The sequence below is a fragment of the Lepidochelys kempii genome, chromosome 22 (assembly GCF_965140265.1).
Source record: "Lepidochelys kempii isolate rLepKem1 chromosome 22, rLepKem1.hap2, whole genome shotgun sequence".
Classification (NCBI taxonomy): domain Eukaryota; kingdom Metazoa; phylum Chordata; order Testudines; family Cheloniidae; genus Lepidochelys; species Lepidochelys kempii.
In genome coordinates this window covers 18,114,268-18,140,549 of record NC_133277.1, presented here as the reverse complement: position 1 = coordinate 18,140,549, position 26,282 = coordinate 18,114,268, and the positions used below count along the sequence as shown (strand labels likewise).

Below are 26,282 nucleotides of genomic sequence, written 5' to 3'. Positions count from 1 at the left end.
TTTAAAATAAAAAAACCCTCAGCAAACTGCAATAGAGTCATAATTCTTTTAATTTTGACAAAAATAAAGTACAAAACAGAGGCTAAGTTGACTACCTTCCCATTTGCATAGATCTTTACAGAAGCACTTGGTTTTGCTTGTGCAAGATTTATTGAAAGGCTGGGTAATTCCAAGTATGCTACAGGTACGTGCTTTCCAATTTAGCCTTCTTGGGGGAAGGTGTAACATTGTAGGATGTTTGTAACAACCCTCTCTATAAAACAGTAGAAAAATCTAGCTCACAATACAGTTAAGTCATGGGGAGTGAAGCAGAGAACATGCAAAGGTCTGAGAGGAAAGGCGACATTGGGAAATGGAGCAAGCGGTCAATATTTGTGGCTGAAATAAAGCTGCTCCTATAGAGAAATACTTTGGGAGGGGGAGTCTCCCCACCTCACTCCATGCATCGCCTTGTGGGCTGGGGTTAGGTGTTGTTTAAAAGTTACCGAAATTAATACCAATGGATTTGTGTTCGGTCCAACTGGTGGCCTTTGGCGCTCCGCTGGCTCTATTCACATTGGCTGCAGTTGGGCTCTAGTCAGGAGGGAGCTAAAGACTCAGTTCCTGTGGTGGGGTTTGTTTTCTCTTCTCCATGACTATCTAACTGATGATCTGCCGGGGCCGCCCATAGCCTGTCATGCCAGCCTGCGAGGCCCCCTTGTTGGTGCCCATCTGCAAGCCAATCACATTCTTCCCTTCCTTCAGCTGGCTTTCGGAGAAATCCCGTTTGTACTCCTGCGATTTCCTGGAGAGGGAGAGAATCATTCCAGGCCCCTGCTGTCCTGTGCATCCCATCCTGAAGGGACGCAGCTGATGGACAGGAGGGGATAGAGCAGGGATGGGAGAGGGGTGTTGTGTCCTTCCTCCCTTCCCCTCCCCCCGAGCCCAGCTGGGCTCTGCACACCTCTGGGCTTGTGCAGAGATTTTCCCTGGAACTAGAGCTGGCCCAAACTTTTTGACTGGGGAGTCGTTCTGACCAAAACCACCAGCTTTTCGTCCGAGTGTTCACGGAAAGGTCCCTGCTTCCATTCCGTTTGCGGGAGCAGGGGAAAAGCCTGACACTTTGTACAGAAAACAGATGTTCAAAACCTGACAACTTCTTGGTGCTTTTTTGTGACAAAACAGATTTTTTGGCTGTGGGAAATTTCATCAAGGACAGAGCCACTGAAGTTTCCTGCCCCAGATAACTGATGGTTTGACCAGCTCCGCACACAGCCCCCAGCTGGAACGCAGGGGAAAGGCAAGAGACCCTGTGCTACCAGCCAGGAGGCATGACACCCATTTGGAGGGGCTAGCATTGACCCCACCCCCTACACCTCTGCTCCCGAGGGCCTGTCCCCAGCAGCAGGAGACACTGAGGCTGGGCTGTGGGGAGGGACACTTTGCTGCTTACTTCATAAACCAGTTGGGGTCCCCGCGGTAATGTCCATCGTTCTTCGTGACCGCCAGGCTGCCCAAGGCCATGACTGTTCTCTGCACAGCCGCTATGTCCTTGCCTGCAGAAGGAAGGGTGCGTCCTACGTGACTGCCGGAAACCTCTGTGTGCATGTGGGGTGTAACTCAGCACCCACATGGAACGCTTTCCTCCACCCACGAAGCTGGGGGCGCCTCGCTCAGGGAGGGGCACAAAGAGGTGAAGCGCAGTGCCGGGGTGTACCCGGACCCCAGGAACCTGCTCTCACCACCTCCCCCCAGCAGCACACCCTGACATGTGCCCTGACACAAAAGCACCACCTCTCGCCTGGCGCGTCCAGGAGCACAGCACACCCCAGCGCTCCGGCCTCCCGGAGATCTGGGCCTGGGAAGCCCAGGCCCCATTAGCTTCTGCAGCATGTGTTGTGTTCTTTGGGATTTGGCTGTCGAACACGCCTGCGAAGAGGCAAACGTGTTACCTGCTGGCAACTTAGCAAGTGAGCCACCACTCAGCAAGGGCTAGTCAGTCCTATGCAGCAAGTACGCACCAGGCACAGCAGGGCCTACCCTATTTACACTCCCAGTTCCTGGGGGAAGGGGTGTCTACCCCCCAAGAAGGGGCTCAGGGAGGAAGCCCAGCTCCTAAAGGGAGCGCCACACTTCAGCTCACTGTTCCCTTGGATGCCCCCATCCCTGTCTGTCTCCATCTCATGTCTTTTGGTTTATACTTGGATTGTGAGCGCCAGGCACAGGGACCAGCTCTTTGTTCTGTGCACATGTACAGCGCCTAGTGCCGTGGGGCTCTGGTCAGTGACTGGGGCTCCTGGGGGCTACAATAATACAGGTGATTAAATAGTAATGCATGCCTGGATCTGCCCATCACATGGGCAGGACCAGCTGATGCACCCAGCCTCCTACCCTCACCTTCAAACAGGTCGACCGTCTGGAAGATGTCTGTTTTCACCACACCATAGTCCTCAGCTGCCTTCAGGAACTGGGCCACCTGCTCCATCTGTTTGAAGACCATGGTGGGAGGAGGTTTGGGGATTTTCACAGGCTTTGAGCCTTCTGGGTACAGGCTGTTCACCAGCTCACTCAGCACCTGCAAGCGAAGGAGAGGGTAGACTCAACATTAAATGGCCCAGTGCAAAGGGAGCCAACAGATGGCATGGCCACCGCCATAGAGAAGGGGCAAACAATTCACACTTACTATACCATTCTTCAGCCAGACCTGGAACCCCAGTCTGCCACGTTCAGGGCGTCCCACGCCAGCCCCGCACTGGACCACGATCCACTCCACCAGGCGCTCTTCCAGTTCATCATCATACTTCTTCTCGATCTTGGACTGCACGTCCCTGCTCAGCCCATAGGAGGGTCCCTTGTTTGCCATGTTCACTGATGGAATGAGTCCTGGAGGATGGGGAGCAAGTTCTGTGAACCCTGCCTATGGCAAACAGAAGCTGGGTTGCACTGTTGGCTCTCTCCTGCCCACTGAGCACCCTCACAGGCAGCAGAGACAAGGGTCACCCATCATGAGGCCACTTGCTGCCCACACTTACTAGCCAATTCCCATTTCAGGTCCTGCAGCTGGATCTGGGAGACACAATGGACCCCGAGTTTTCTTTGCCCTCCCCGGCACCTGCCGAGCTGCTTCTCAGGGGCACTGCTTCTCAGAGTCTGCCCTTTGCACACCACGCAATAATGGGGGTTCCAGCTCTCATGGGCACCTGCCGTCCCACGCCCCATCACGGGAACGTTCTCCCGTACCAGTCGCACGTGTCTGACGTGGCTGTGGGAAGACCCTGCTGGTGGTTTTGACAGCAGGAGGAGGCAGAACCGTGTCACCAGCCCGCTCTCCGCAGAGCACCAGCGTGTGCTCCATGGAGCTCAGTCTGGGAACCTGTGCGCACGGGCGATTCCCATTGGCACACTCCTGGGGCACTCGACTAGCACACACTGCAGCTGGGCACCGCGCTCTGGAGTGGGAAAGGAGCTGGAGAAGACGTGGGTATTCACCAATGCTAAATACAGCCTCTGGAGTGAGTTAGCGAGGATGAGGGGGGTCCAGGTCAAGAGGAGATCTGCTATGCACAGCACCAAAGGGCTCCACTCCATGTTGCGATGCAAAACCTCCCCAAAGCCAGACTCCTGACATTTATGTCCTCCCTGCTTCCACCAATGGTCTCGTGCCCTCCAGTGCACTGAGCACAGTCAGCAGCAGAGATCCGTGGTATGCAATGTTACCCAGCAAGGTTCTGATTTGGGCTGGGGTGTACCACTGCCCTGTGCTCAAATAAAACCAAACTGTTTGCAGAGGAGAGGTCCCCCAGGAGCTGAACTCATGGACTTGCTCCCGTGTGGAGGTCCACGACTTCAGCTCCCAGTCTGTGATGCTGCTGTACGTAACTGCCGGCCCAGATCCAGGCCAGGTGCTCTCGACTCCATTCCACACGGCTGGGTGGTGTGAACACAATCCATCCTACCTTCCGACCAAACCTCCCACACCCAGGGGCCCAAAGCACCGTGCTGACAAACTGACACACAAACGCTATAGAGGGATCACTGCACCCCCACCCCCACTGAGCTGCAGCACCCCTCCTCCCCCAACACAGAATGCAGTAGCTGTTTAACATGCAGAGCAACATTGCCCAGCGGGACGTGGCCCCCAGCTCTGTTTGCCATTGCTCTCAATCCCCCGTGGAGCCAAACACAGCCTAGGAGCTGCATGGTGCAGCCGCTTACAGGCACCTGGACTAGACTGATCCAGGAATGGGGCATTCTGCTTTAGCATCCTCCTCTCTTGGAGGAGAATTTCACCCGCTCCTTTCTATTGGCTCGTGACAGGATCCCTCCAAAGCTGCATGCCTCCAGTGGTGAAAGTGGACTGGCTCCTGTCCCGGGATGGGGAAGATGACAAATTGCAAAGGAAGCCCACCCTGCACTCACCCTGAAGCTCCTGCCCTGAAGGACCTATCCTCTAAGAACTTATCTTGTTCGTTTTTGAACCCAGGGGCGACACTTTAGATTTTGGTGGTGGTGATGGAGGGACAACTTTAACAGTGATTCCAAAGGCCACTTGGGCACCTGAAAATGTTCTTGTTTTTTTGCAGATAATACCTTAGATACAGTATTCCTGGCAGATAATTTCTAATTCCTATATAAAGAAAGAAAATTAAATAAATATTAGACCCACTCAGCTCTAATATTTTTCTGACAGCTTGTGTCAATTAATTTAAGGGACACTGGTTAGATTTTAAAAATTAACGTTTGTTCTTACTTTGTTACTAACTCTTGAATACAACAATTGAAACAATTGTAGAAAAACCCTAGATGACTTGCTATCACTTTTTTGCAGTTCATCAAGCTTGGAATAGATCCTTTAACTTTTGGAAACATCCTATTAGGGCAACAAGGCCCCACGAGAAGTTTATACTGCACCTGCCTGGGGCTCTAGGGGTTGTTACCCCACTACAAATAATAGACTAGAAAATGACTTTTAACAGGAGTGAAAGTGATGCTTTCAAGTCACTTTCACAGTGTGGCCAACCCCAAATGTTCAAAAACCACTAATCAGGCTCACCAAAAATCATGAGATGGGCTTTAAAATAATGAGATTATATAAAAATAGATTTGGGGTATTTTTTATTTACATTCTGCTTTTTGAGCTTTTAAGGTGCACTGGGGTCATTTTGAAGCTTTCGCCACAGCCACAAGGGCTAGAAACGTCATTTTTCTTTCAGAATGAAGGCTGAAATCATCACATATCACCTGACTCCAGGAGCTGGGGCTTTAAGGAAAACAATAATTATCATGAGACTCATGACAAAATCATGAGAGTTGGCAACACTGTTTACACTTCTGTTTAAAGGCTCGTTCCTTTCCAGAAGGCTCTGAAAACACAACACTCCAGTGATTGAGTTGCAGTTTTCACAGGAGCATATTTTAAATCAAACACCAAGAAAATTCAACATTTTAAAGTTGGGGGGAAAATTGAGACTTCTGAGGTATATCAGGGCCCCTGCTGGCAGGAAAGGAAAATAAACAGGCACAGGAGCTCTTGGCAGCTCTTCTTCTTGAAAGAAAGTTGGAGGGTCAAATCTTCTAGTCCTTAAAAACTTCTCTTGCCATCAGTGTCTCCACTCATAGACATAAACATCACAGTGACCATGTGATAACATGTGTGGTCAATAACTGTACACTTCATATCCACAGTTACACATCTTCTATGCATTGCCTCAGGGACCACATTTTCTGATATATTCTGAACAGCGCTGAGTGCCCAGATCATGCCCAGTGAATTATGCAAATCATGACAGTAATGGTTGACTTTATGGACTCTGTGCATGCAATTTCTGTTTTTTGTTCTGGAACTGGTCTCAATACAGCTGAAACCCTAAGAATTTGATGTATAATCACATCTGATACTCAGACGACACTTTCTCATTCCTTCCTTTTCTCAAACTCAGAACAAAAAAAAATGACAAAACAAAATGGTTTTCAGTTAAAATCTAAAATTGCGCAGTAGCATTACTGTACAGCTCAGCCTGGGGCAGAACCTGCCACCCATTGGCAGGTAAGTGCTCCCCTCATTCTCTTTCTTTCTTCATTTTTCCTGACCTCTGTGCTGCTTTTCATACTGTCAACCATGACCTCTTTCCCAATCCCCTGGGACCAATTGCTGGCGTCCCAGAGAACTGACCACTTTGGCTTTGCTCCCATCCACCAGAGTCCTTCTTTTTGCAGCATGCAGCAGAGAGAAAGGCTGGTCCAGTGGATGGGGAGCTGGCCCTGGGTTTTACATCCCCGGTGCCCCAGGGACTTTCTGTATGACCTCAGGGCAGTGCTTTAGGGACAGCATCTCAAAGGTTTTTAGGCACTCAAAGATGTAGCTAGGCATCTAGTGGGGTTTACAAAGCACCTAGTCTTCTAGGTGCCTAAATACCATTGAAAATCTGGCTGCGAGTCTCTCTGTGCCTCAGTGCCCCACCTGTACAATGGGGATAACAGCACTGCTGTACCTCACCGAGCGGCTGTGATGTGAGGCGCTCAGATACTACAGTGATGGGGCCACCTAAGTACCACAGGTAGAGTGGGAACCTCTCTACACCACTCCTAGCCCTTCCCTGGGTTTTGGCCCCTTCTTTTCACTTCTGCCCCTCCCAGCTTCCTCTTTTCTGAATGTAACCTGGGCTCAGGGGGCTTGGCTGTATTTCTTCTGAGTCCCCTCTCTTTGCCCTGTGACTGGGGCAGTGCTCTGTGTGATGGCACAGCTAGCCAGAGACACCCAGCGCTCGGGAGCGTGCGGCCTGCTCCCAGCGGGTGATCGGGAAGGGCGGGATCCCCCTGCTCTGACTGCGCTTATCGGAAAGGCTCACACAGAAGTGGTGACGGCAGAGCGCAGTTCTGCAGCACCAGGCGCCCGTTCCCAGGAGGAGAGCAGCCCCAGCTCCTGCTGAGAGCCCCGGGCAGGGCAGTCACTGGCATGAGCTCTGCAAACTCAAGAGGCAGCACGTCGGGCCGCATGGAGCCACCAGTGGGATCCGTGCTGATTACCATGTAAGGGCATCCCCCAGGACAAGATGGCAGGTAGCAGCCCGTGTGCATGCGAGGGAAGCTCTGCCAGCTGGGGCGGTGGCTAAACTGAACTGGCTGCCCAGAGGATGGTCAGTGCCTGGCTCCCATGCAGAGAGGAGACGCCCTAGTGGGTCCTGCCCCATCCTCTCCCACTCGCCAAGGCAGCATCACTCCATCCAGGCACTGCCCAGCCCAGGTCTAAGCTGGCCACGCATTGGGGCTTCCAGAGGCCCAGAAGGCTACTGGCTCATAGACAGCACCCCGATCTCACACACAGGGGCAAGAGCTGGCTCCTTTGAAAGAGTGCTGATTAGGGCCAGGTGTTAGCCGCATCCTGTAGTCTCCCAGCTACCCCGCAGTGTCAGCACCACAGATCCCCTAGGATTTGGCAGGTCCCAGCCAGACGGACATGGCTAGAGACGGCTCTTCCTAGCCTCCACTTTTGGGTGCTCTCCCCCAGTGACTCAGCCTGGCCAACCCCAGACGTTCCAGGAGACCGGGCTCAGAAGTCACAAGACTGGCCTAACCCTCACAAGATGGTTGAAATGGTCAACGCTGGGCCTCGCCCTCTGCCGTCTGGTTTCTGAGCCCTTCGGATACTCCCAGCTCACAGACTCTAGCTTTTCTTTGCAACCATGATGCTGCGCAGCTTGGGTTCTCCTGGCTCCAGGACTCAAGGAGCTGGGGTCGTAAGGAAAACACCAGCTATGGCAGACTTGCAGCACAGTGGCGAGAGCTGGCAGCTGCCAACGCTGCTCTGCGGCTACCTGGCTGGATCTGGGGCTGGTTCTGGGGGCTGCAGGCTGCCTCAGCACAGGGCCCTGCAGCACGCAGTGCTCAAGGCTCGGTGAGCTGGGGGGCTGGAGGGGTTGGTACAGCTGAGAAGGACATTTTCCGAGATGCCGCCATCAGCGGCCAGTCGGTGGCCAGTAGGTAATGGACCCTTCTGGGCCCAGCCAAGCAGCATGTCTGGGTGGCCGAAACCTGAAATAAAGGCCCAGGGCTAGAGTTCTCCCCATGCAACTTGGCTGGCACTGGTGGAGATGCACCAGGGATGGATTTGTCCCTTTGAGCTCCACACTGCCAGAGCCTGAGCCTGAGCCTGCTCCCAGCAACACCCACACGACCCCCTGGTGTCAGCCCAGCTGCCCCGGCCTCGCTGAGCACAGTCAGGCCCCTGGTTACCAGGTGACTATGGAACCGTCAGGGGTACAGCAGCAGGAGAGTGGGACTTTCTGAAGTGCTCAGGGTTGGCTTCACTCTGCTTCCATGCAAGTCGCTGGTCAAACTCCTGTTGGCTGCAATGCAGCTGAGCGTGGCCAGTACTGAGCACTCTCGAAAACCCAGCCACAGTCTCTTGCTCTTCCCTCTGAGCTTCTCTCATGCAACAACGATTATGGCCAGTTTCTGTCTCCCCGGGGAATTCATGCCGCAAGAGGCACAAGTAACCCTCAGCTTGACACTGTCAGTAAATAAACCAGCTCAGGCCCCAGCCCGGGAGCCCCCTTTGTCTTCACACGGCAGCCGCTCGGAACAGTCTATTCAAATTCCACCGCTGCCCATGCCTGGAAGGTGCCCCTCTGGATTGACCTGGTCCCAATTTGTGTGGGGCAAAGAGGGAGGGGTGCATGCAATGGCACTTGGGATCGCTGGGGCTCCAGCTCCCAGGTGAAATGGAGAGATCTGCTAATACACCAGGTGGAGACAGGGAGTAAGAAATACCCACACCTGAGCTGTCAGTGTGCAGAGATCCCACTAGCTCTGCTCGGCAAGCGGACAGCAGCCTCTCGCTGCCTGGGGTGAGTGCCCCTAGATAAGCAGTGGAGAACCTAGCCATCAAGGCCAGACTTCACTGCTTCAGGAAGCTAATTATCGCCTGCTAAGGAGAAACCCAGTGCATTAACAAATCGGCCCATCCTGTCTGGGCGCCAGCCTAGGAAACTTGCCCCTGCTCCAGCGGGCAGCCACTTCTGTGTCTATGAGTTTACCTGCATCCTGAACATCCGCCTGGTCCCTGTACATCCCACAGGGCAAGCAGCATCTTGTCACACTGGGAGTGACAGATTCACAGACCTCAGACCAGGAGAGACCACTAGGATCCAGCCTGGCCTCGTGCAAAACAGGCCCCACCCAGGGACTCCAGGGCTGGGCAGCTCTAAAATGTGGCTTGTAGAAGAACCTAGGTCATCAGAGAACCAGGGTCCTGGCCAGCGTGGGATGCTACAAGGTGGATGGGGAACAGCCAGCCCTGGACTTTAACCCCTTTCCAATTACCTAAGCAGACACGATTCCAAAACATTCACTGGCTGCAGGTCTACAGGCTCCGGCTGCTCATTAGGTCCCAGGGATTTGCCCTGGGGGCAGGTGTTTCCTGTTGGCCCCCAGCACAGGGAGAGTCCTACAGGATGCCAGTCTCATCACAGACCAGGCTGGAGGGGAGTGTACAAGCCCGATCCCTCCCAGTGGGGCCTGCACAGAGCAGACTCCCTGGCTAGCACCCGCTGCACACACTGGCAGGTTTTACAGGCAATCTGGTTACCCCCTTGGAGCAATGCACCCAGAGACAGCTCAGCCCCCCCCCCCCCCCCCGGCCATGCTGCCATGTGGGCAGGATTCTGCAGGGAGCAGGGCTGTGTGGGGCTCTGCAGTCTCTTCTGTGATGCAACGCAGCCAGCAGCTCTGCAGGCAGGTGGGCATTTCCAGCATGCACCTGCCCCCAGGATGGAACCAGCCCCACATCCACCCTCTGTTGAGGAGATCAAAACTGGCATAAGACACTTAAGGCCCTTGCTACCTCCTCCCGCCCCCAGAACATGGCTGAAAGGCAAGGGCCGGACTGGACATTTCTAGGAATTTCGGGGATTTCCCATCACCAGGCTGGCCACTTCACAGGACAGGAACAGGCGCCAGACTGTTTCAACGCCTCTGTGTGAAAACTGCAGCTCCCGACACTTCTGCTCACAGGGCCCTTTCTCTGGGGCCCAAATGGCTTCACCACAAGAGGCCGCCGCCAGGCTCCCCTGGACATGCACTCCTGCAATGGGGCAAGGAGCCAACCCCACTGCCATGTGGGGCTGAGGGCCCCCTTTGCTAAGGAATGGGTCAGCAGACACAGCACTCTCTGCGGCCAGTGTCCTGAGGTCGCTCTTACAAGCGGCCTGTATCATGTTCTGTTCTTTAAAAGCCCCTCAGAGGCGCCGTATGTGGTGCTGGGCCCTGCACCGCTAAGGGCTGAGCTCCCCACCCCACAGCGCCTGGGCCCTGACCCTCTTGTGATGGCCAGTCCGTGGGAACGGGACACAGCGTCCAGCCGAGCTCTTGCAAGCCCCGAGCATCCCTGACCCCCACCCGTGCAGCATTTCCAGTCGGCTTCAGAAAATCCGTCCAGCCCCGGCAGGATCCATGTCACCCCTTTCCTGCTGGCGACGCCCCAGGAGCTGCGGCGGCCCCGCGCCCCACACAGACCCCCCGCGAGCACATCACGGGGCATGGCAAGGGCCCAACGCAGCCCCAGCCCCGGCCCCGGCCCCAGCCCCAGCCGGGGCCCGCGCCGTGGGAGGTGCAGAAATAACTTCAGTGTTTAAAACAAGAACCGGGGCGGGGGGAACCGTCTTCCTTCCTCTTGCAAGGCTGAGCTCCAGGCCCGGGGGGAGCTGTGCGCTCCTGCACCGCGGCTCGCGGAAAGCATCGAGCCGAGCAGCTGGCTGGGTGGGCTTGGGACCCCCCGCCCAGCGCCAATGTACCCTCCGGCGTCCCCCCTCGCAGTTCGGCCTCTGGCTGGGACAGCTCAGCCCGGGGGGGACAGACCCGGCAACAACCGCCCACCTGCCAGTTTAGCAGACGCGGGAGAGGGGAAAGTTCACAGGGGGCAGCCCCGCGTCGGCGAGCCCCAGGAGCCCACCGGGGAATCAAAGGCCCTTCTGGCAGGCTTTCCAAAGGAAAGTTCCTCTCCCCTTCGAGCCCCCGGCAAGGAGAGAGCCCAGAGCAGGGCTGCTGTCCCCAGCCTCCCACCCTGCTGGCTCGGTTTAGCCAGGAAAGCAAGCACCGGCTCCGCCTGCCCTCTCCTTTGCCCTGCGCCCCCCCCGGCCGCCCCCCTCCAGGCTCGCAGCCGGAGGCTCTAGGATGCACTTACAAGAAGATGCTCGCGGAGGAGGCTCTGCCGGGAGGCTGGGATCTGCCGACGCTGGAGGCTGGCCCTTGTGCTAAAAGGCCAGTTCGGAGCACAGTGATGTCACCAGCACCCCCTCCGGGCCCCACCCCGCCAGCCCCACCCCGCCCCTCTGTGTGAGAGGCCAGGCCCCTCATCACAGCAATGACCCTGCGCCCAGGCACCATATTTGGGGAAAGACTCCGAAAGACAGTGACTGAAGAGTCTGCGGGAAGCATTCCCCACATGCCTGGAGCGAATGGTTTTCGGGCTGGGACAAAGCAGGGTCCTGGGATCTGATGGAGTAAGTCCTTTTATAGACAGAAGCTCACCAGGCTCCTGGTGAATGTACAGGGAGGTTTTTGTCCCTGACTTCATGGCTGGTTTTCCCGTGTGCTCACATTCCCCATCATCGGCAGGGCTAGAGGTTTGTGAGCAAAGCTTCCCAGAGAGCCTGCCTGCAGCAGCCAGGGGACAAGCCAAGCAGCCCTGGGATGGCAGTGGGCTGTGCGAGCGCGTGGCCGGCTTTTCAGCAAATCACCTTCTCCATTTTTATAGAGAAGCCTTCCCTGCTCCTGCACCTAATAACCCCGGTCATTTCCCCCCACACCAAGGCTGTTTCACAGGCTGATAGCCCCTGAGGCCAAGACTCTGATTTCGGGGGCCTTCACTGCTGGGTGCCTGGTAGGGGACACCGTGGGGCCTGTTTTCAGAACTGCAGAGCACCCCCATCCCAGGCACAACCCTGGGTCTCCAGTTGCACATGCAAAAATAGAGGTGCCAGAAGCCACGGGGCCGCTTTTGAGAACGTCGGCCTTTGCCGTGGCTTCCCAAATGCTACACGTGCTCGCCAGCCCCGGGCCTCACAGAGGGAGTGAATGCCAGCCCCGCTGAGCGGGGAGTGACCCGCTGCCTGATAGGGCCCGGCAACGTGACTCAACAGCTTGGGAAGGACCGCATCGCCAGGTGTATGTGCAGGGTACCACGGGGCGTGGAGGGAAGTCACCTGGGGCGGGAAGCATGGGGCTGGGTGGCCAGGGCCAGCACCTCACTGCTTACAGAGTGCACCAGGGGTTAATGGCCACAGATGGTCAGGGGCGTGGGGATCTGTCATCCAACGGCTGGCACCTCCAGCATTGGCTCTCACGGCACTGTGGCCCAATGCTGGCGCAGGGAAAGGGGGGCCCTCTGCTGCCTCCCCGGCACCCGTGCAGGGGAAGGGGCTCCTGCCGGTACCGACCCAGCCCAACCCTGCTCCCGCTTGGAGCGCAGGTTGGGAGAAAATGTGATTTGGGCAAATGGCAGGTGTCAGTTACGAGAGCAAAATCGTACCCCAAGCCGGGTCACAGCCCCCAACGTGAGGTGGCAGAGTGAAGCCACCTCTCTGTCCCCTCAGCTGCAGCAGAGAAGTCGGAGTCTCCACCACAGGACTTAGCTCGGCTGGGGGCATGTCGCCCGCCGCACTCTGAGGGAAGGAGAGAGGAAGTGGGTCTTATCCCATCTCAGGGGAGGGGCTCGCTTTAACGCTACACTTGGGTGTTAGCAACATAACCCCAGCAGCTCCCACTGCCTGCCCAGGACCTCTCCTCGGAGCCCGGAGGTGCCCCAGGCTTTTAGTGCCCTGATTCTGGCTGCGCTTGTCTGGAGCGGGATGCACATCTCATCATTCTCCCACCAGGTGCCCGGCCCAGCCCCCTGGGGAGTGAAGCAAAGTCACTGGGCCCGAGTCTCCTGGAGCAAAGTGCATGTAAACACCCCTGCTATGCGGCGCCCTAAGCCAAGGCCCCAGGAAGGCCCACTGTCTGCCCAGCGATGGATTTGAACAAACCCCGCACAGACTGAGGACAATGCCCCTGGGCTCAGGTGGGCGCTGGTTGTCAGGCCGGGCTGCGAACCCCTTTGCTGCCCTGTGGATTGCTGATGTCGGACAATGAGAGTGGCTCTGAGGTGAGGCTGTGACTCTCGTTCATGCGGCATGGGGGAGCCATGCAACCCTCCTGCACCCCAGGTTCCACTGCTGGGATGCTCAAGGGTTAATGGGACAAGACATGTGGCTATGCAGAATTTGGGGTCTAAGCCACCCCCCCTGCAGCCTGGGGACTGCTCTGAAGGAGCTGCAGGGACAGCCTTTACCCGGCTTGATCTCTAGCTCAGCTTTGAAGCAAGAATTTCAGCAGCAAAGCATTGCAGTGGAGCAAGAGTGACATCGCCTGGTCAGCTGGGTCCTCGGGACCAGAGCAGCTCCGTCAGACTAACAGCTGAGCTCCCACAGTGGAGAGCCCAGGGCAGGGTGGACCCTGGGCCAGTCCCACACAAAGGCTCCAGGATGCACGCAGAAGCCTGGGGCTAGCGGGGTCCCAAAGCATCTGCCGTCTCCTCTGAGCTAGAGAGATGTGGTGACAATTTTAAATAAACTGCTAGCAACGGGGCATGGTGGGCTCATGCGCTTGCCTTCCCCTCCGGGGGCAAACGTGGCTGGGTTGCAACCAAACATGAAATGAATCTGGTGGGGCTTGTGATGTGTTACCCCATGTTCTTTATGAAAACATGCTTATGACATGAACACGACATAACTGTACTTCATGCAAGATGGCTCATGTGAGGTATCATTGGAGAGGTTATGATTTACTGAATGTGATTATCCGATTGTATGCCTGCATCATTTCTGTATCTAAAGTTAGGAATATTGACTAGGTATCTGTATTTCAGCTATGCTATTTTGGGTGACACCCACTGCCAACACTTCAGGTACAACAGTGGAAAAGCCAGACTGGGCGGATGGCCCATCAGCAAGGACAAGGGACTGTGAAATGCTTGGCCTTCCTGTGGACCCTCCATACTGCCTCTGACTCATGGAGGCTGTGATAAGAGTCAGGTACTACCTAAAACACATTACCTGGGACTTCCTGTAAATTTCCACTGTAAGGGAAGGGGGGGGGGGTCAAGTTTGGGAATCAAAGGACTCCCGCATTATGTCAATCCTATTTACAGGTGGGGAGGAAGACAAACAGGACTCTTCCTCTCCATGGCCTGTCTGCCCAAGTAGAAAGACTGCAAAAGCCACCTGAAGGGAAGGCAAAGTGGGGGGAGTCCAGACTGAGACAGGGGTCCAGTCTGAAAAGGAGCATAACTGGAATTCTGAACCACAGAAACTTTGCAACCTGCCTGCAATAATATCAAGGGTGAGAAATACTATTTGTAACCAGCTTCTTTAATGAAAGTAGCTTAGTTTGCGTGTTTGATTTCACTTGCTTAGTAATCTGCTTTGTTCTCTGTGTTACCCCTTTTACCACTTAAAATCTGCCTTTTATAGTTTGTTTATTATTAAACCCAGTGTCTGTAATTTCTAACTGGGGGAGGGGGCAAGAAGCGTGCACACCTCTCTCCACATTGAGGAAGGGGGAAAATTTCATAAAACCTTTGGGTTTGTACCCCTTAAAAGGAGTGACCACTGGAGTGCTGGAGCAAGGGCCGAAGCAGTCTTCCCAGAGCTGAGCTGCAGCTGGGGGTAGCCCTGCCTGTGTTTATGTGTTAGAGGAGGCTTTAATAGCCTGACTCAGCAAGACAGGTTAAAGGGGGCCCATGCTGTCCGAATAGGTAGACTCAGTGGTATCAACACACCAGGCGGCTTTCTAAGGGGCATAACCCATCACAGGCCTCATCTCACTGGGTGGATACATGTGCACAGCATAATTCGCACCTGATGGGATGGTTGCCAGGCCCTGCTAGAGTGACCCAGCTCTGCAAAAGCTGGGGCTGTTGCAGGTCAAGGCTGAGTGTCACTGGTAGGGGGAGCCCAGCCCTCCGGCAGGCAGAGGGACAACAGAACCATGTGCAGAGGACCCAGCGGGTGCTCCAGAGCAACACTCAGTTGCAGACCCTTCTGAACACCCACAATCCACACCTCAGATTTGCTTTGAAAGGAAGATTTTACATCTGGGGATCTGACTCCCCCAGAGACCCTGTTATGCCCAAGTCATGCCCAGACTCAGGGCATAACAGGGAAGTAACCCTAGATCTCCTGAGCCAGATCCCAGTACCTGAGCCTCCAGACTCTCCTGACACACAAAACTGAAGCTGTGACACCTTGTGCTCGTTAGAGACCCCCAGCACTTGTCACAAGTGGGAATGCTAACCCCAGCCTCCCAGACAAATGATATTCTGCCTCCCTATGCCCCCCTACAGGCTTCAGATTCATGGCCCCGTTCTCCTTTTCTGTCTGAAGCTGTGGTGTAGCATTGCTGTGTGTCCTTAGATTGCGGGGTCATTGCAGCCCAGAGATGATGGCATTTCCCTGCCATGCAAAGCTCACCAACTGCTCTGGGCTACCAGGTGCTGTACATATGCACAAGATGCTATTTATAGTAGTTATGTGGCCTTGCTCTACACCTGGAACTAAAGTTAACTCTAGTTTTTCCTTTACCAACCCCTGACTCTTAGAATACCCCTTCTTCCAATACCATTAATTTATATGCCTAGTCCTTACTAGACTACCAGACACCACTGACTGAGGCCCTTTGAGGAGAAGAGAAGAGCTTTGGAGGGTTGTTTTATAAGTACTGTTCCATGGTGGTTGGCTGACGAGGAAGGGGCAGGGGTGCGGAGGTGGGAAATGTATTGAGAGCAGGTGAGTAAGTGGAGGAGGCTGGTGTGTGGAGTACAGTGGCAGGGAGCAGGCATGTAAGTGGGAACAGGTGTGGTGGCCAGTGGCTAAAGGGGTTGGTGGATGAATGGCTAGAGGGAGAAGCGCACAGACTGTGAGTGGATCAGGGGCTGGGTGTTGGGAGTGGAGAAATGTGGAGAGTTGGTGGAAGGAGGATGGGGAGTTGAAGCATGGGATGAGTGTAGACAGGGGCAATAAACAAACCATCTCTTGTAGTTCTCCAAGTGCTCTGTGTAGTGGGGCTGTTATTAGCAGCCCAGTTTCATAGTTAGGGCCCAGTGGGGGGAAGTGATTCCTAAGCTCAGGTAACAAGGCTGTAGCAGAGCTGCTAATTGGCCTTTCTCAGTAACATTGAGGTTTTTCTTCCTCTAGCAGCCTTGGAGAAGCCTCCGTCCTCTGACCTGCTCAGTGCAAGTGCCCGCAGTGTGTCTGGGATCAGGGCTTGCTCGTGGCATCCAAATGGCCAGGCTTGTTCTCTAGCCAGCTATTCTCCCCAGAGAGCCCCAAGGACTGGTGCCCCATCTCCAGTTGTCCTGGTGCCGTGTGTTTTGGGCTGGACAAGCGAGCTGGCCTGCCCCTTGAGTTAGAAGGGGGTGAAGTAGAGCTGCTAGGCTTTCTGCGTGAAGGCTTTGGGGTGTGCGCGTGTGCAGGGCTGGGCGTTGCTCATCGGGCAACAGACTGAGGTGCTTTGGCTGCGTGAGTCCTCGCTGTTCTCAGCCGTCCACCCTGAGCATATCTGGCATAAACCCACCACGCTGCTAGCTCTGCTGCCCCTGCATGGTAGGAGTGAGGGTCTGGGCTACCAAGCACAGCGCTGTCCCGCCCTCTGCAGCAGGGGAGCCCAGCATCTGGGCACTCCCGGCTGTGGTGCCTCCAACCCATCGGCTTCATTTGCTGCTCGTCTGCCCGGTGCGCCCCAGGCCCCAGCCCAGGTCAAGCAGCATCTCCAATGTGGTTCCCCTGGATAGGGGCCAGGCCTGGCCTTGCTGTGTGGGTGGGGAGGCCGTGTGCTCCCTGGTCAGCGGCTGGCAGCTGTTGAGAGAAAGCAGGTATCAGCTCACCTTTGAGGTCGCTCAGTCAGGGAGGTGCTGGGCTGCCGTGTGGTTAGCTGACTCCCCACCTGTAGGACTGGCTGGCCAGCCCTGGCTCACGCTGGGGGCCCTGCTGGTCTCAAGCCAACGGCTGCCCGGTGAGTGAACAGGGATCCCCTGCGTCTGAGCTGGGCCACTGTCAGCTGGGAGGTCCCCTACAGGAGACGGAGCTAAGCGGGAGGACGTACCTGCTCTGCAGGCCGCACAGCTCCTGTGCCCAGGCTCTCAGGGAGAGCGTGCCCACACGTGTGAGTGTGGGGCACGTCTGTGCCCCTGGGGGGCCTGCTCCTCAGTCCCCGCCTCAGGGGGCTACACTAGGAAGCTGACAATCCAGTGGTGTGGGGAGGGGAGGGGCCCTTGCAGCAAGTGCCCTGTGGAGTGAAATGGTGGAGCCCCTGCTCTGTAACCCGTGGGATGCACAAATGTAGCCAAGCTCCTTAGCATCCCAATCACCCCCCATGGCTACCCCCAAAACAACCAGCGAGGGTTACAAAGGCCATGGCAGCACAATGCACCTTCCTTCTCACAGCAGGGATGCCGTCATTCGCTGCCTAAGGGGGGGGGTGTGTGCGTAGGGCAGGATTACGACAGGATAACCACCGTGCGGTATCTCACCTCAAAGTCCTCATGGGGACAAGGCCAGGTAGCAATTACTCCACTGTAACTAGCTGAGATCAAACCCTGGAGCCCTCTGCCCAGCTGTAGGTGGGTGTAGAAACTCACCTCTTTAGCAGCGATGATGTGGCGGTAACGTCTGCTGCAGGCTCGGGGCTGTGTCCGCACCGGAGGCTGTGCACACCACCCAGGTACCGGAGGGCAAGGTCCACCGTGGTAACAGCCAGCCACGGCCGCCCCAAGGCAGGCTGGGTGCGTCTCTTCCGGGGCACCTCGGTGCTTCCAGCCACGCCAAGACACTGAGGTGCCCAGGAGCAGGAGGAAAACAACTCGCCGAGCTCCCCGCGGCCTCCGCGAAAGCTGCGTGTTCTGGCTGTAGGGCCGGGCTTGAGCCACAGCCTCTGCACCTGCTGGAACAACACTGCCGTGAGTCTCGGGCTGCAGTTTGCAAACTGCAGCTAGTGCTGGCCAGAAGCTGATCTCCGCAAGGCCCCTCCCCTGCGTGACCGCTGCTGTCTCCCGCTGCTGGCCCCTGCCCTGAGAGAGGCCCCTCTGGCTGGGGTCTGGCCCAGGGGGTGACAGCTGCAGGCAGTCACTTGTCCTTGCCAAAACCCACTGGAGAGGCAGCTGGGCAGACTGCTGCTTCCCAGCCGCTGGCTAGGGCCTGACCCAAATCTGGCCTGGGCCCCAGCCATCCCTTCTCCTAGTGGCCCCAGGCCAAGCCGGCACTGGGACCCCCATGTGGTAGTTTATGAGCAGGATGAAAGGGCTGTGAGTGGGGGAGGGTGCCCACATGGTGCACCACAGGTCCATGCCAGGATCCCCGCACCCTCTGCTTTGGGGTGGCCAGACTGTGTCCCCCCCCAGTGTGGGATGGCTCTGCTGCTGCTGGCAGCTGCTAGACACGTGGGTAACACCTCTGCCTCTATCCCCCCTGCAGCACCAAGCTCCCCAGCCCCACCATGGCATCACCTTTATTCTTGTCACGGGGAGCCCTGCCCCGCTTGGCTTACAACAGGCTGGCCGGTCGCAGCCCCGGCATCGTCTTCCTCTTGGGGTTCAGGGACACCAGAGCTAACCCCAAGTGCCTGGCCCTAGAACAGTTCTGCCAGGAGTCGGGACGGGCTTTCCTGAGGTAGGTGATGGCCTGCTAATGCCAATAGGGTAGCCCATGGGGAATTGCCAGAGCCATTCAGAACAGCAGCCACCAGTTGGGAGCTCCAGCCCCTGGGCCAGAGACCACAGGACTGTACGTCCTTGGGCATCAGTCAGTGCAGCCCCTGGCCCTGCCAGGAGTGGGCTCTCGGCGTGTGTCCTGCTTGCACGGGCCCTGGATGCAGTGCCTCCCGCTCCGCTCATTCTTGTCCCCAGCATGGCCCCAGCCAGTCATGCGCCCTTCCCCAGCTGGGCTCAGCACCCCTGTGACATCCCTCCCTGCCCTAGCCCGGATTGTCTCCTGTGCTGCTTCCCCGCCCATTCCTCTCCGCCTCCCGCCGCGTTCAAAGCAAGGCCTGTGTCTCCGGCAGAGCCAGTGCCCCTAGACGTGGGCCCAGCAAAAGCAATATCGTCTGGACTCTGCCCTGATGGCACAGAGATCTGGAATCCCCTCAGCCGCCAGAGCCACCAAAGCCAGCTGGGGGCAGGAAAAGCAGGGTCTGGGAGCAGAGCTTGTGAGCTGCTGGGGGCAGAGGGATCCCCACCCAACAGGGAGGTGGGGGACTGTCGCACCTGAACAGCTCTGCACCTTTGTCCTCTCAGCTTCGACTACACGGGCTGCAGCAGCTCGGACGGGTGTTTTGAGGACTGTTTGATCGGCCACTGGAAAAACAATGTCCTAACAGTGCTGGATGAACTCACCAGCGGGCCACAGGTAGGAGGCAAAGCCAGCAGCCCCTTCTGCCTCTGGGTCGGTGCAAAGGGCTTTGCCTGCTGGGGTGCAGGTCCCAGGGGGTTCTTGCAGCAGGGAAGCTTTGCCCAACAGATAGGGCTCTTCAAACCCCTTGGTGTCCCCGTGCAGCAGATTCACGATAGCGCTTGGCTGGGCTGTAGGAGAGCAGGCCCTGGGCAGAGGGACGGAGTGGACATAGCACCACGTCAGTGGAGCGTGGATGAGGCAAAGGCCGCCTGCTGGGCGGTGCGCCTCTCTTTGACCATGACCGTTCCCTGTCTCCATCTCTCTAGATCCTTGTTGGGGCCAGCATGGGAGGCTGGCTCATACTCTTAGCAGCCCTGGAGCGACCAGGGAGGGTGGCTGGGCTGGTGGCCACAGGAATCGGGGCTGATGCCTTCATAACCCTGTATAGAGAGCTCCCTCCGGAGGTAAGCCAGGGTCCAGCACACAATGCGTTCAGCGTAGGAAAGGCCCTGTGTGCTGGGTGGAAAGGGGGTGGGATTGTATTCATTAACCCACCCCTGGGAACAAATGCCTAGAGTCACCTCCCCAGTATGTGAGCACTGCCCGAACCCTGCTTGGAAGCGAATGCACCTGGTCTCAGCTCTGTCCCTGCTGAGCGGGGAAACAGACACCAGGCCCAGACTGTGAGTCCTTCCAGCGATCGTGCTCTCCCTAGAGACCTATTCCCCACTGAGCCCAAGAAATCGCTCCTGGCCTTCAGCAAGGAGGGGGGGACATTTCTGGCACCTCTGCTCCCAGTGAGCCCCAAGGAATGGGGGGGATCAAGCAATTGCCCATCCAGCTGGGGAGAAAGATCCAGGCTGCTGCTGATCTGTCTGGAGTCTCTCCCCTCCCACCCTGGTCTGGAACCAGAAAGGGGCTTGCCCTGCGGCTCTGGCTTGTGGGAGTAGGGGGGTAGGGTGTCTTGACAGCCCAAGGTTTTGTGTAGCTTGTGGGGCAAAAGCATCTCCCTGATCCCAAAGCTGGTGCTGACTGACCTGTGCATTTTCTGCCCGTGGGGGGCTAGGTGAAGGGCGAAATGGAGCAGACAGGAGTCTTTAACTACAAGATGGCTGGGTCTGGGTCTGTGCTAATTAAGCGGGAGTTCTTTGCGGAGATGGAGGAGCACAGTCTGCTGGGGCGCCCGTCCATCCCCCTCACCTGCCCTGTCCGGCTGCTCCATGGCATGCAGGACCAGTTCATACCATGGGGCAGGGCCATGCAGATGGCTGAACATCTGGAGAGCCAGGATGTCCGCATCACACTATTCAAGGGCGGGCAGCACGGACTGAAGGGAGCGGAGGAGCTGAGGGTGCTCGTGGGGACGGTCAGGGACCTTGCTGAGAGCCTGCAGAGAGAGCCAGGGCTTGGAGACAGAGTGGAAGCAGCTGTGGGAACAGAGCCTGCTGATGGGGCAGCGGTGACCAGACAAGGAGCCCCTTCTGGGCCCAGATGCGAGGCCAGGGAGCAGGGCCATGCTGAACCTAGCCCTGTCTAATCAGTTAATGAAGAGTGTGTATAGGGCTGGGCCCCCACTGCCCATGGCACCCCAAAGGCCCAAGCCAACCCCCTTAGCACCAGGAGGTGCTCAGATCCTTGGCTTGCTAATGAGCTCCCTGCAGGGGGTGAGGTGACTGCGCCCAGCTTGTAGGGCTGTGAGAGTCTGCTACTGTCCAGTGAATCTGGAAAGCGGCTCCTGGAAGGATCTGTGGCCACAGGGATCGAATGTGGGTCTCTGGGCCTCGAACAGAAAAAAAGCTCAACCCCTTACCCTCCCCCATCACAAACACCTGAGAAAACCTGAAACGGGCTCAGGTTTTTGAGAAAAACATTAAACTTTCCTGAAGAAATGGTTAGTGGTGCTTCGCTGTTCGGGACCGAAGCATCCCCGGCTCGGTTTGTCAGCTGGCAGCTGGGGTGGCCCTAGGGCACTCCCTGGGGCAGAGCCACACTGGGGTCACAGCAGAGTTTGCACAGCTGTCACTGGCCCCATTCAGGAAATAAATCAGTTCCCCCAGTTGTTTCTCTGCTCTTGCCCTCCTGGCCTGGGAGTGAACAGGCTCAGGGAAGGGGGTTGGACATTCAGCCGTCCCCCCCTGGAGTTCCCAGCGCTGTTCCACGGCCCACTGCCTGTGAGGGGGGCTGCCAGGCAGGGTGTTGTCAGAAGCATTCTCGCTGAGGGGGCCAGGCGAGGAGAGGCCTGGCAGGTGCCCATGCTTTGGGCTCCATCAAGGCCAGATGAAAGGGAACAAAACAGGCCCTCTGGGTCAGGATTGGCTTTGCTCTGAGCCTGCCGGGCCAGGCTGGCTTTGTGCCCGTGGGTTGGGCGTTTCCCCCTGCAGGGGCCGCACTGCTGCTGCTATGGCAGGTGGGGGTGATATTTTTACCGGTACAACGTCTCCCAGGGTGCTGTACCCCCCACAGAAACTGCTATGCCAGCCGGCAGCAGCCCTCCCCTGCGAGAACTGGGCCCACACCAGGGGCTGGAACTAGACTGCTGCGGTTAAAATCTCCAACTTTGGTGTAGCCAGGCCCATGGGCGTGGACTGCAGCCAGTCACTGCTTGATGTCCTGGGGCGGGGACAGACGGGGGGGTTAGCACATGCACAGGCTGCTACAGCCAGGGGAACGCTTGGCTTTGTCTCTGGGGGAGAGCTGATACAGGGGCTTCCCTTCCCCTGAACTATGGTGCCCCCCACCCAAGGGCCTGTTCCTTTCAGTGGGGCAGGGAGAAAGGGCTCCCCCAAACCCTAGCAAGGGGCAGAACTCTCCCTACTTCCCCTTCACTCAAATACCCTGCAGCCACTCCTAGCAGAAGGCTCGCTGTCACGAGGCTGGGCTGGACCTGGGTCGCTCTGGGCCTTGCTGTCAGCACAGGGGGTAACTGTGTGCTAATTGCTCCATGGAAGTTGGGTCTATTGCAGATTGAAGGGGTCAGCAGCAGGTCTGACAGTACTAGACCTGCAGCTGAGTCCCTAATGGGGGTACCTGGGGCCCTGCCTTCCTGGAGTGAGGAGGCAGGAGACTCATGGATAAAGTGCAGATCAACTTTTTTATTGTTTAATTCTCTTCATTTGATGGCCAAACCGGTCTTAGAAAACATGGTGCAACTTGGTTTAGTAACAGTGTGTCTGGAAAGTCAAAATATCCTTGAAAATATTGTCAATGCATTCAAGAAACCAGTAAACTATGGACATTCCAGCGACATGACCCTTCCTCTGGAGCAGGAAGAGGGTGTCTTTCCCTGCAATGACTGAAAAAGCACCATTCTTGGCCTTTCGTTGTGTAACCAAGGCACCGCTGGGCCTTGCACCACAGAACCATCACTGATATGTTATGTGGCCAGAACAAAGAGAACAGAGTCCTGGAGTGGAGTCCAAATTTGAGCCTGAGCCTAAACCTAAACAATTCTAAGATTAGAATACAAGCTCAAACTTGCAATGTAAACAGCCAGCAGGCTACCAGAGAAAGTTGCTTAATGACAACCTCAACACAGATGTGTGTTTTGACACCCCACCTTCAGTACATGTTAGCCAGAGGGACCCCAAGAGCACACAAGTCCTTAGCAGTGGGAGGAACCAGACACAGTTAGACTGGACATACATCTTCCCCCCCCGAAAAAAAAAATAAATAAAATGATAAAAATTAGGCACTGAAGAGAGTCATGCGCCCATGTGCTTCTAGAACCGAAATGCAACTGCCCCCGGCTGCTCTCCCGCTTCTCGGAGGAGCCTCCGCCTGGGGCACGGGTTGGATGTGCTGCACCCACGGGGACGGCGTCACGTTGGCAAGGGGTGTGAACGGCACCCTTCCCCCACGGGAAAGGCCACAGGTGTACGAACGATAGCAGCAGCGCCTTTACAAGAGTCACGTGCCTTGGAGACCGGACAGCCCCTCTTCCGGCTGTGGGTCAGACATGCCTGTGGCCTGTAACATTGGTTATAGCCCAGGCGGAGGGGAGGAAACCGTGAAGACAGCAGGGATGGCAGCTACAGCCCCAGGGCACGAGGGCTGGGAACTCCCTTCTGGGCCTACCTCACAGCTTGTCAGGTGGGGGGTGGGGGGCAGCAGCCCACACCGAGAACAGTGCTGGAACCACAGCGAGAGCCCAATGCTTCAGCATCGCCTTTGCCATGCCTCAGACCCTACTGTAGGGCCACGAGGGCTTGGGCTGCCCCCTGCTCTAGCGGGCGGGGAGGCTATACAGACTGGCGGGAGCAGTGGCTCCTGCCCCGGGACCAGACGATGGGTGGGGGTGACAGGAGGGAGCCAGGGAGCCTGCAGAGAGGCAGGGCCTGATCTAAGCCTTGGCAGGGACACTTATGCCAAGGCCCAGCGCTCTCGCTAAACAGCCAGGCCTGAGAGGAGCTGCCCAGCTCGGGAGCAGCCTGAGGGGGGACCGACTGAACTGCACAGCTGAGCAGGCCGGTCCCTGGGCTGGGAGAGGGCTGAATATCCTCTTTGCAGGGGATGCCACATTGCTCCCCCATGCCCTGGCCAGTACTGGAGCGTTTTCTAACTTGCCTGACATTTGTTCTGAGAGGTTCCCTGCCCCCCACTGGCCCCAGAGCTATATGGGATAAACATGAAGGGGGAACCTGGATGCTGGCTGGCTGAGGAGGAGCCAGGCATGTTAGGCAGAGGTGTCCATGGCAGTCCGTCTTGGCATGGCACTGTGGTGGGGACAGAGACGGGAGAACGGCAGTGCAGTGAGAGCCCACCACTTGCCAGGCTGGGAACCTGGAGCCACCCCCACGACACTGCAGGACCAGTCGCCCCAGCAAGGGAAAGGGCAACGGCTTCTGCTGAGTCTGACCGGGCTTCACACCATCCCCACCCCTCTCTGTGAGCCACGTGGCGGCAGGTGGATGCGTCGGGCCTGCCCTGCAGCCCCTTGAGCAGCTCAAGCAAGGAGGTGATGTGCTCAGTTTGGCAAGGCGCTGTCTGAGGGTTGGACGACACCATGGCATGCAGGAGGCGGGCGGGGGAGCATGAACACGACTCCCACCTCCGGAGAAGCCCCCAAACCTGGGATGCTTTGCCATGTCCTCCTGAGCTCCCCACCATGAGTGTCCACTACACCGGAGACCAGGGCTGCAGGCAGCACCTGGGCCGGATGGAGTCCCCTCTGGGAGGCCCCAACTAACAAACCTCAGGCCAGGTGGTGTTACGGGAAAGGGCCTAGAAGACATAGATTTTGTCCCGTTGTACGCAGTCCAGGTCATCATCCAGCATCAGCAACACCTGCAAGGGGACAGGGCAGTGGCTAGGCCGGGGCTCAGCTCGAGGACAAACACCTTCCCCCTCTAGTAGGCAGCGTTCCCCCCACACCCCCTGATTGGGGGTAGGGGGAGGAGGACAGGGTGCTGGGACCGTGGCAGGGTGCTGGGGGGGGATGAGGACGGTGCTGGGGGGTAATGGGGAATGAAAGAGGAGGAGGGCAGGGTGCTGGGGGGGGCGGTGGGGAGGAAAAAGGAGGAGGGCAGGGTGCTGGGACAGTGGCAGGGTGCTGAGCGGAGATGGGGGGAGGGAAGAGGAGAAGGACAGGGTGCTGGGGTGGGACGGGGGCAGGAAGATGAGGAGGGCTGGGGGGGATGGGGGAGCGGGAGGAGGGCAGGGTGCTAGGAACCTCTCCGACCCCACATTGGTGTTTTTGGATGAGTGGAGCTGGTGCTGATGGGGGTGGGGTGGAGTTTATGATTCATTCTAGACCTGACTCAGCCCCCTGCTTTCAGCACAGGGGCTGGCCCAGACGGGAGCCTATGTCGCAGCCGGCAGAGGGGGCCATGAGGATGCTGCAGCATTAGGTGGACAGAGTGAGGCACCTGCCAGTCGGCCCTGGCCTCGCTGGGGCTCTACACGGGCACGGGACAGAGGGCCGTGCAAGACGCATGCTCTCGCCTCAGGCTGACAGGGACCGCGTGCTCCCGAAGGCAGACCTGGTAGCCATGAGGAAGAGGCTGCCCCTGCCGGCCAAGGCTGACGGATCTCTGGGGAGCGACAAGTGCTTCTGGGGACCCTCCTATGTGCTCCCATCCCAGGCTGGGAAGGCTGCAGCCTGTGGCTAATGCAGCCTCAGGGCAGAGGGCGGGTGGCGACAGCCGCTGATTGTCTGGGGACCGGGGTTGGGGGAGGCTTTCCCTCTGGGTGAGCTGGCATTGCCATGTGTGCTGGGGCTGGCAGGACCTACCAGGAAGGAGCCGAACATGGCGATGGAGGAGAGGAAGTGCCAGATGTCGTGGTCATCAAAGAAGCTGAGCAGGATGCAATCTCTGTTGTGCTGCCGGGACTCGGCTGGTGTTTTCTGCAGAGGAGACAGTCACAGCCAGTGTGTTATCTCCAGCCAAGCATGCTGCCAGCCTCCTCCCTGCGCAGCTCCTGCCCAGGGGCGTGCTGCAGCCTAGAAGAGCTGCAAGTAGGTTGGACCGGGCGCTCGGGCCATGCACAACGCTGCCCCCACTGCCTGCCCCGTACAGTGATACTCCAAGCAGGAGACCCCCCGAGTGTGGACCAGACACGTCAACCCTGCATAGTCAAGGCCCTGGCTTACATGAGCCATCTCTCACCTGCCAGGTGCTCAGACCCTGGAAGAAGAAGAAGAGGGCGAAGCCCCAGACCACGGAAGTGAAAATGATGCAGAGCAGGGGGATGAGCTTGATGCGCTCGCCGCTTCGGAGCTGGGGAGGAGAGAGAGCAGGTGAACGGTGACACGCAGGGGGCAGGGGAACGGCGACAGCCAGGACACACAGAGGGCAGGGGAACAGGGATGCCCCACAGACGCAGAGGGCTAGGCACCTGCCTTGGGACACCTGGGGCCTGGGAAGGGCTCTCTGGAGGCTAGGCCCA

General features: G+C 57.3%; 3 protein-coding genes across 8 annotated transcripts in view; 1 reads left to right on the top strand and 2 right to left on the bottom strand.

Moving 5' to 3' along the window:
• Positions 1–32: 32 nt before the first annotated feature.
• Positions 33–11,264, bottom strand: TAGLN (transgelin). The gene is made up of 5 exons (XM_073321066.1): positions 11,159–11,264; positions 2,663–2,862; positions 2,377–2,554; positions 1,433–1,535; positions 33–784 (listed from the first exon to the last, which is right to left on the bottom strand). Exons 2-5 carry the CDS (start codon positions 2,840–2,842, stop codon positions 640–642), a joined length of 606 nt encoding a protein of 201 aa, XP_073177167.1. The 5' UTR covers positions 2,843–2,862; positions 11,159–11,264; the 3' UTR covers positions 33–639.
• A 6,490-nt stretch (positions 11,265–17,754) lies between these two features.
• Positions 17,755–23,093, top strand: LOC140901544 (palmitoyl-protein thioesterase ABHD10, mitochondrial-like). Of its 2 annotated transcripts, XM_073320531.1 has the most exons (5): positions 17,755–17,968; positions 18,483–18,677; positions 19,301–19,412; positions 19,724–19,861; positions 20,464–23,093. In XM_073320531.1, the coding sequence occupies exons 2-5, from the start codon at positions 18,505–18,507 to the stop codon at positions 20,932–20,934; spliced, it is 894 nt and encodes a 297-aa protein (XP_073176632.1). In that variant the 5' UTR covers positions 17,755–17,968; positions 18,483–18,504; the 3' UTR covers positions 20,935–23,093. The 2 variants fall into 2 exon arrangements, with proteins under 2 accessions (XP_073176632.1, XP_073176633.1); XM_073320532.1 differs by lacking the exon at positions 19,724–19,861.
• Positions 22,470–26,282, bottom strand: part of SIDT2 (SID1 transmembrane family member 2) — a 23,459-nt gene continuing 19,646 nt past the window's right edge. For 4 of the 5 annotated variants that reach the window (XR_012155889.1, XM_073320527.1, XM_073320529.1 and 1 more), the window contains 3 exons: positions 26,003–26,113; positions 25,627–25,740; positions 22,470–24,680 (listed from right to left, as the gene is read on the bottom strand). Coding sequence is in view for 4 of the 5 variants with exons in the window: in XM_073320527.1 (XP_073176628.1) it covers positions 24,618–24,680; positions 25,627–25,740; positions 26,003–26,113 (288 nt within the window). In the remaining variant the exon portion in view is untranslated. The remainder of the gene's footprint in view (positions 24,681–25,626; positions 25,741–26,002; positions 26,114–26,282) is intronic. The other variant, XM_073320528.1, reaches the window with a different exon arrangement.

Bases quoted from the DNA above. Each gene is read 5' to 3' on its own strand.
- TAGLN (XM_073321066.1), bottom strand. From the start codon at position 2,842: ATGGCAAACAAGGGACCCTCCTATGGGCTGAGCAGGGACGTGCAGTCC. The intron at 1,536-2,376 runs GTGAGGGTAGGA...TTCCTTCTGCAG, and splicing joins GACGGTCGACCTGTTTGAAG to GCAAGGACATAGCGGCTGTG. The intron at 785-1,432 runs GTAAGCAGCAAA...CTCCCTCTCCAG, and splicing joins GACCCCAACTGGTTTATGAA to GAAATCGCAGGAGTACAAAC.
- LOC140901544 (XM_073320531.1), top strand. From the start codon at position 18,505: ATGGCATCACCTTTATTCTTGTCACGGGGAGCCCTGCCCCGCTTGGCT. The intron at 18,678-19,300 runs GTAGGTGATGGC...TTGTCCTCTCAG, and splicing joins TCGGGACGGGCTTTCCTGAG to CTTCGACTACACGGGCTGCA. The intron at 19,413-19,723 runs GTAGGAGGCAAA...CCATCTCTCTAG, and splicing joins AACTCACCAGCGGGCCACAG to ATCCTTGTTGGGGCCAGCAT.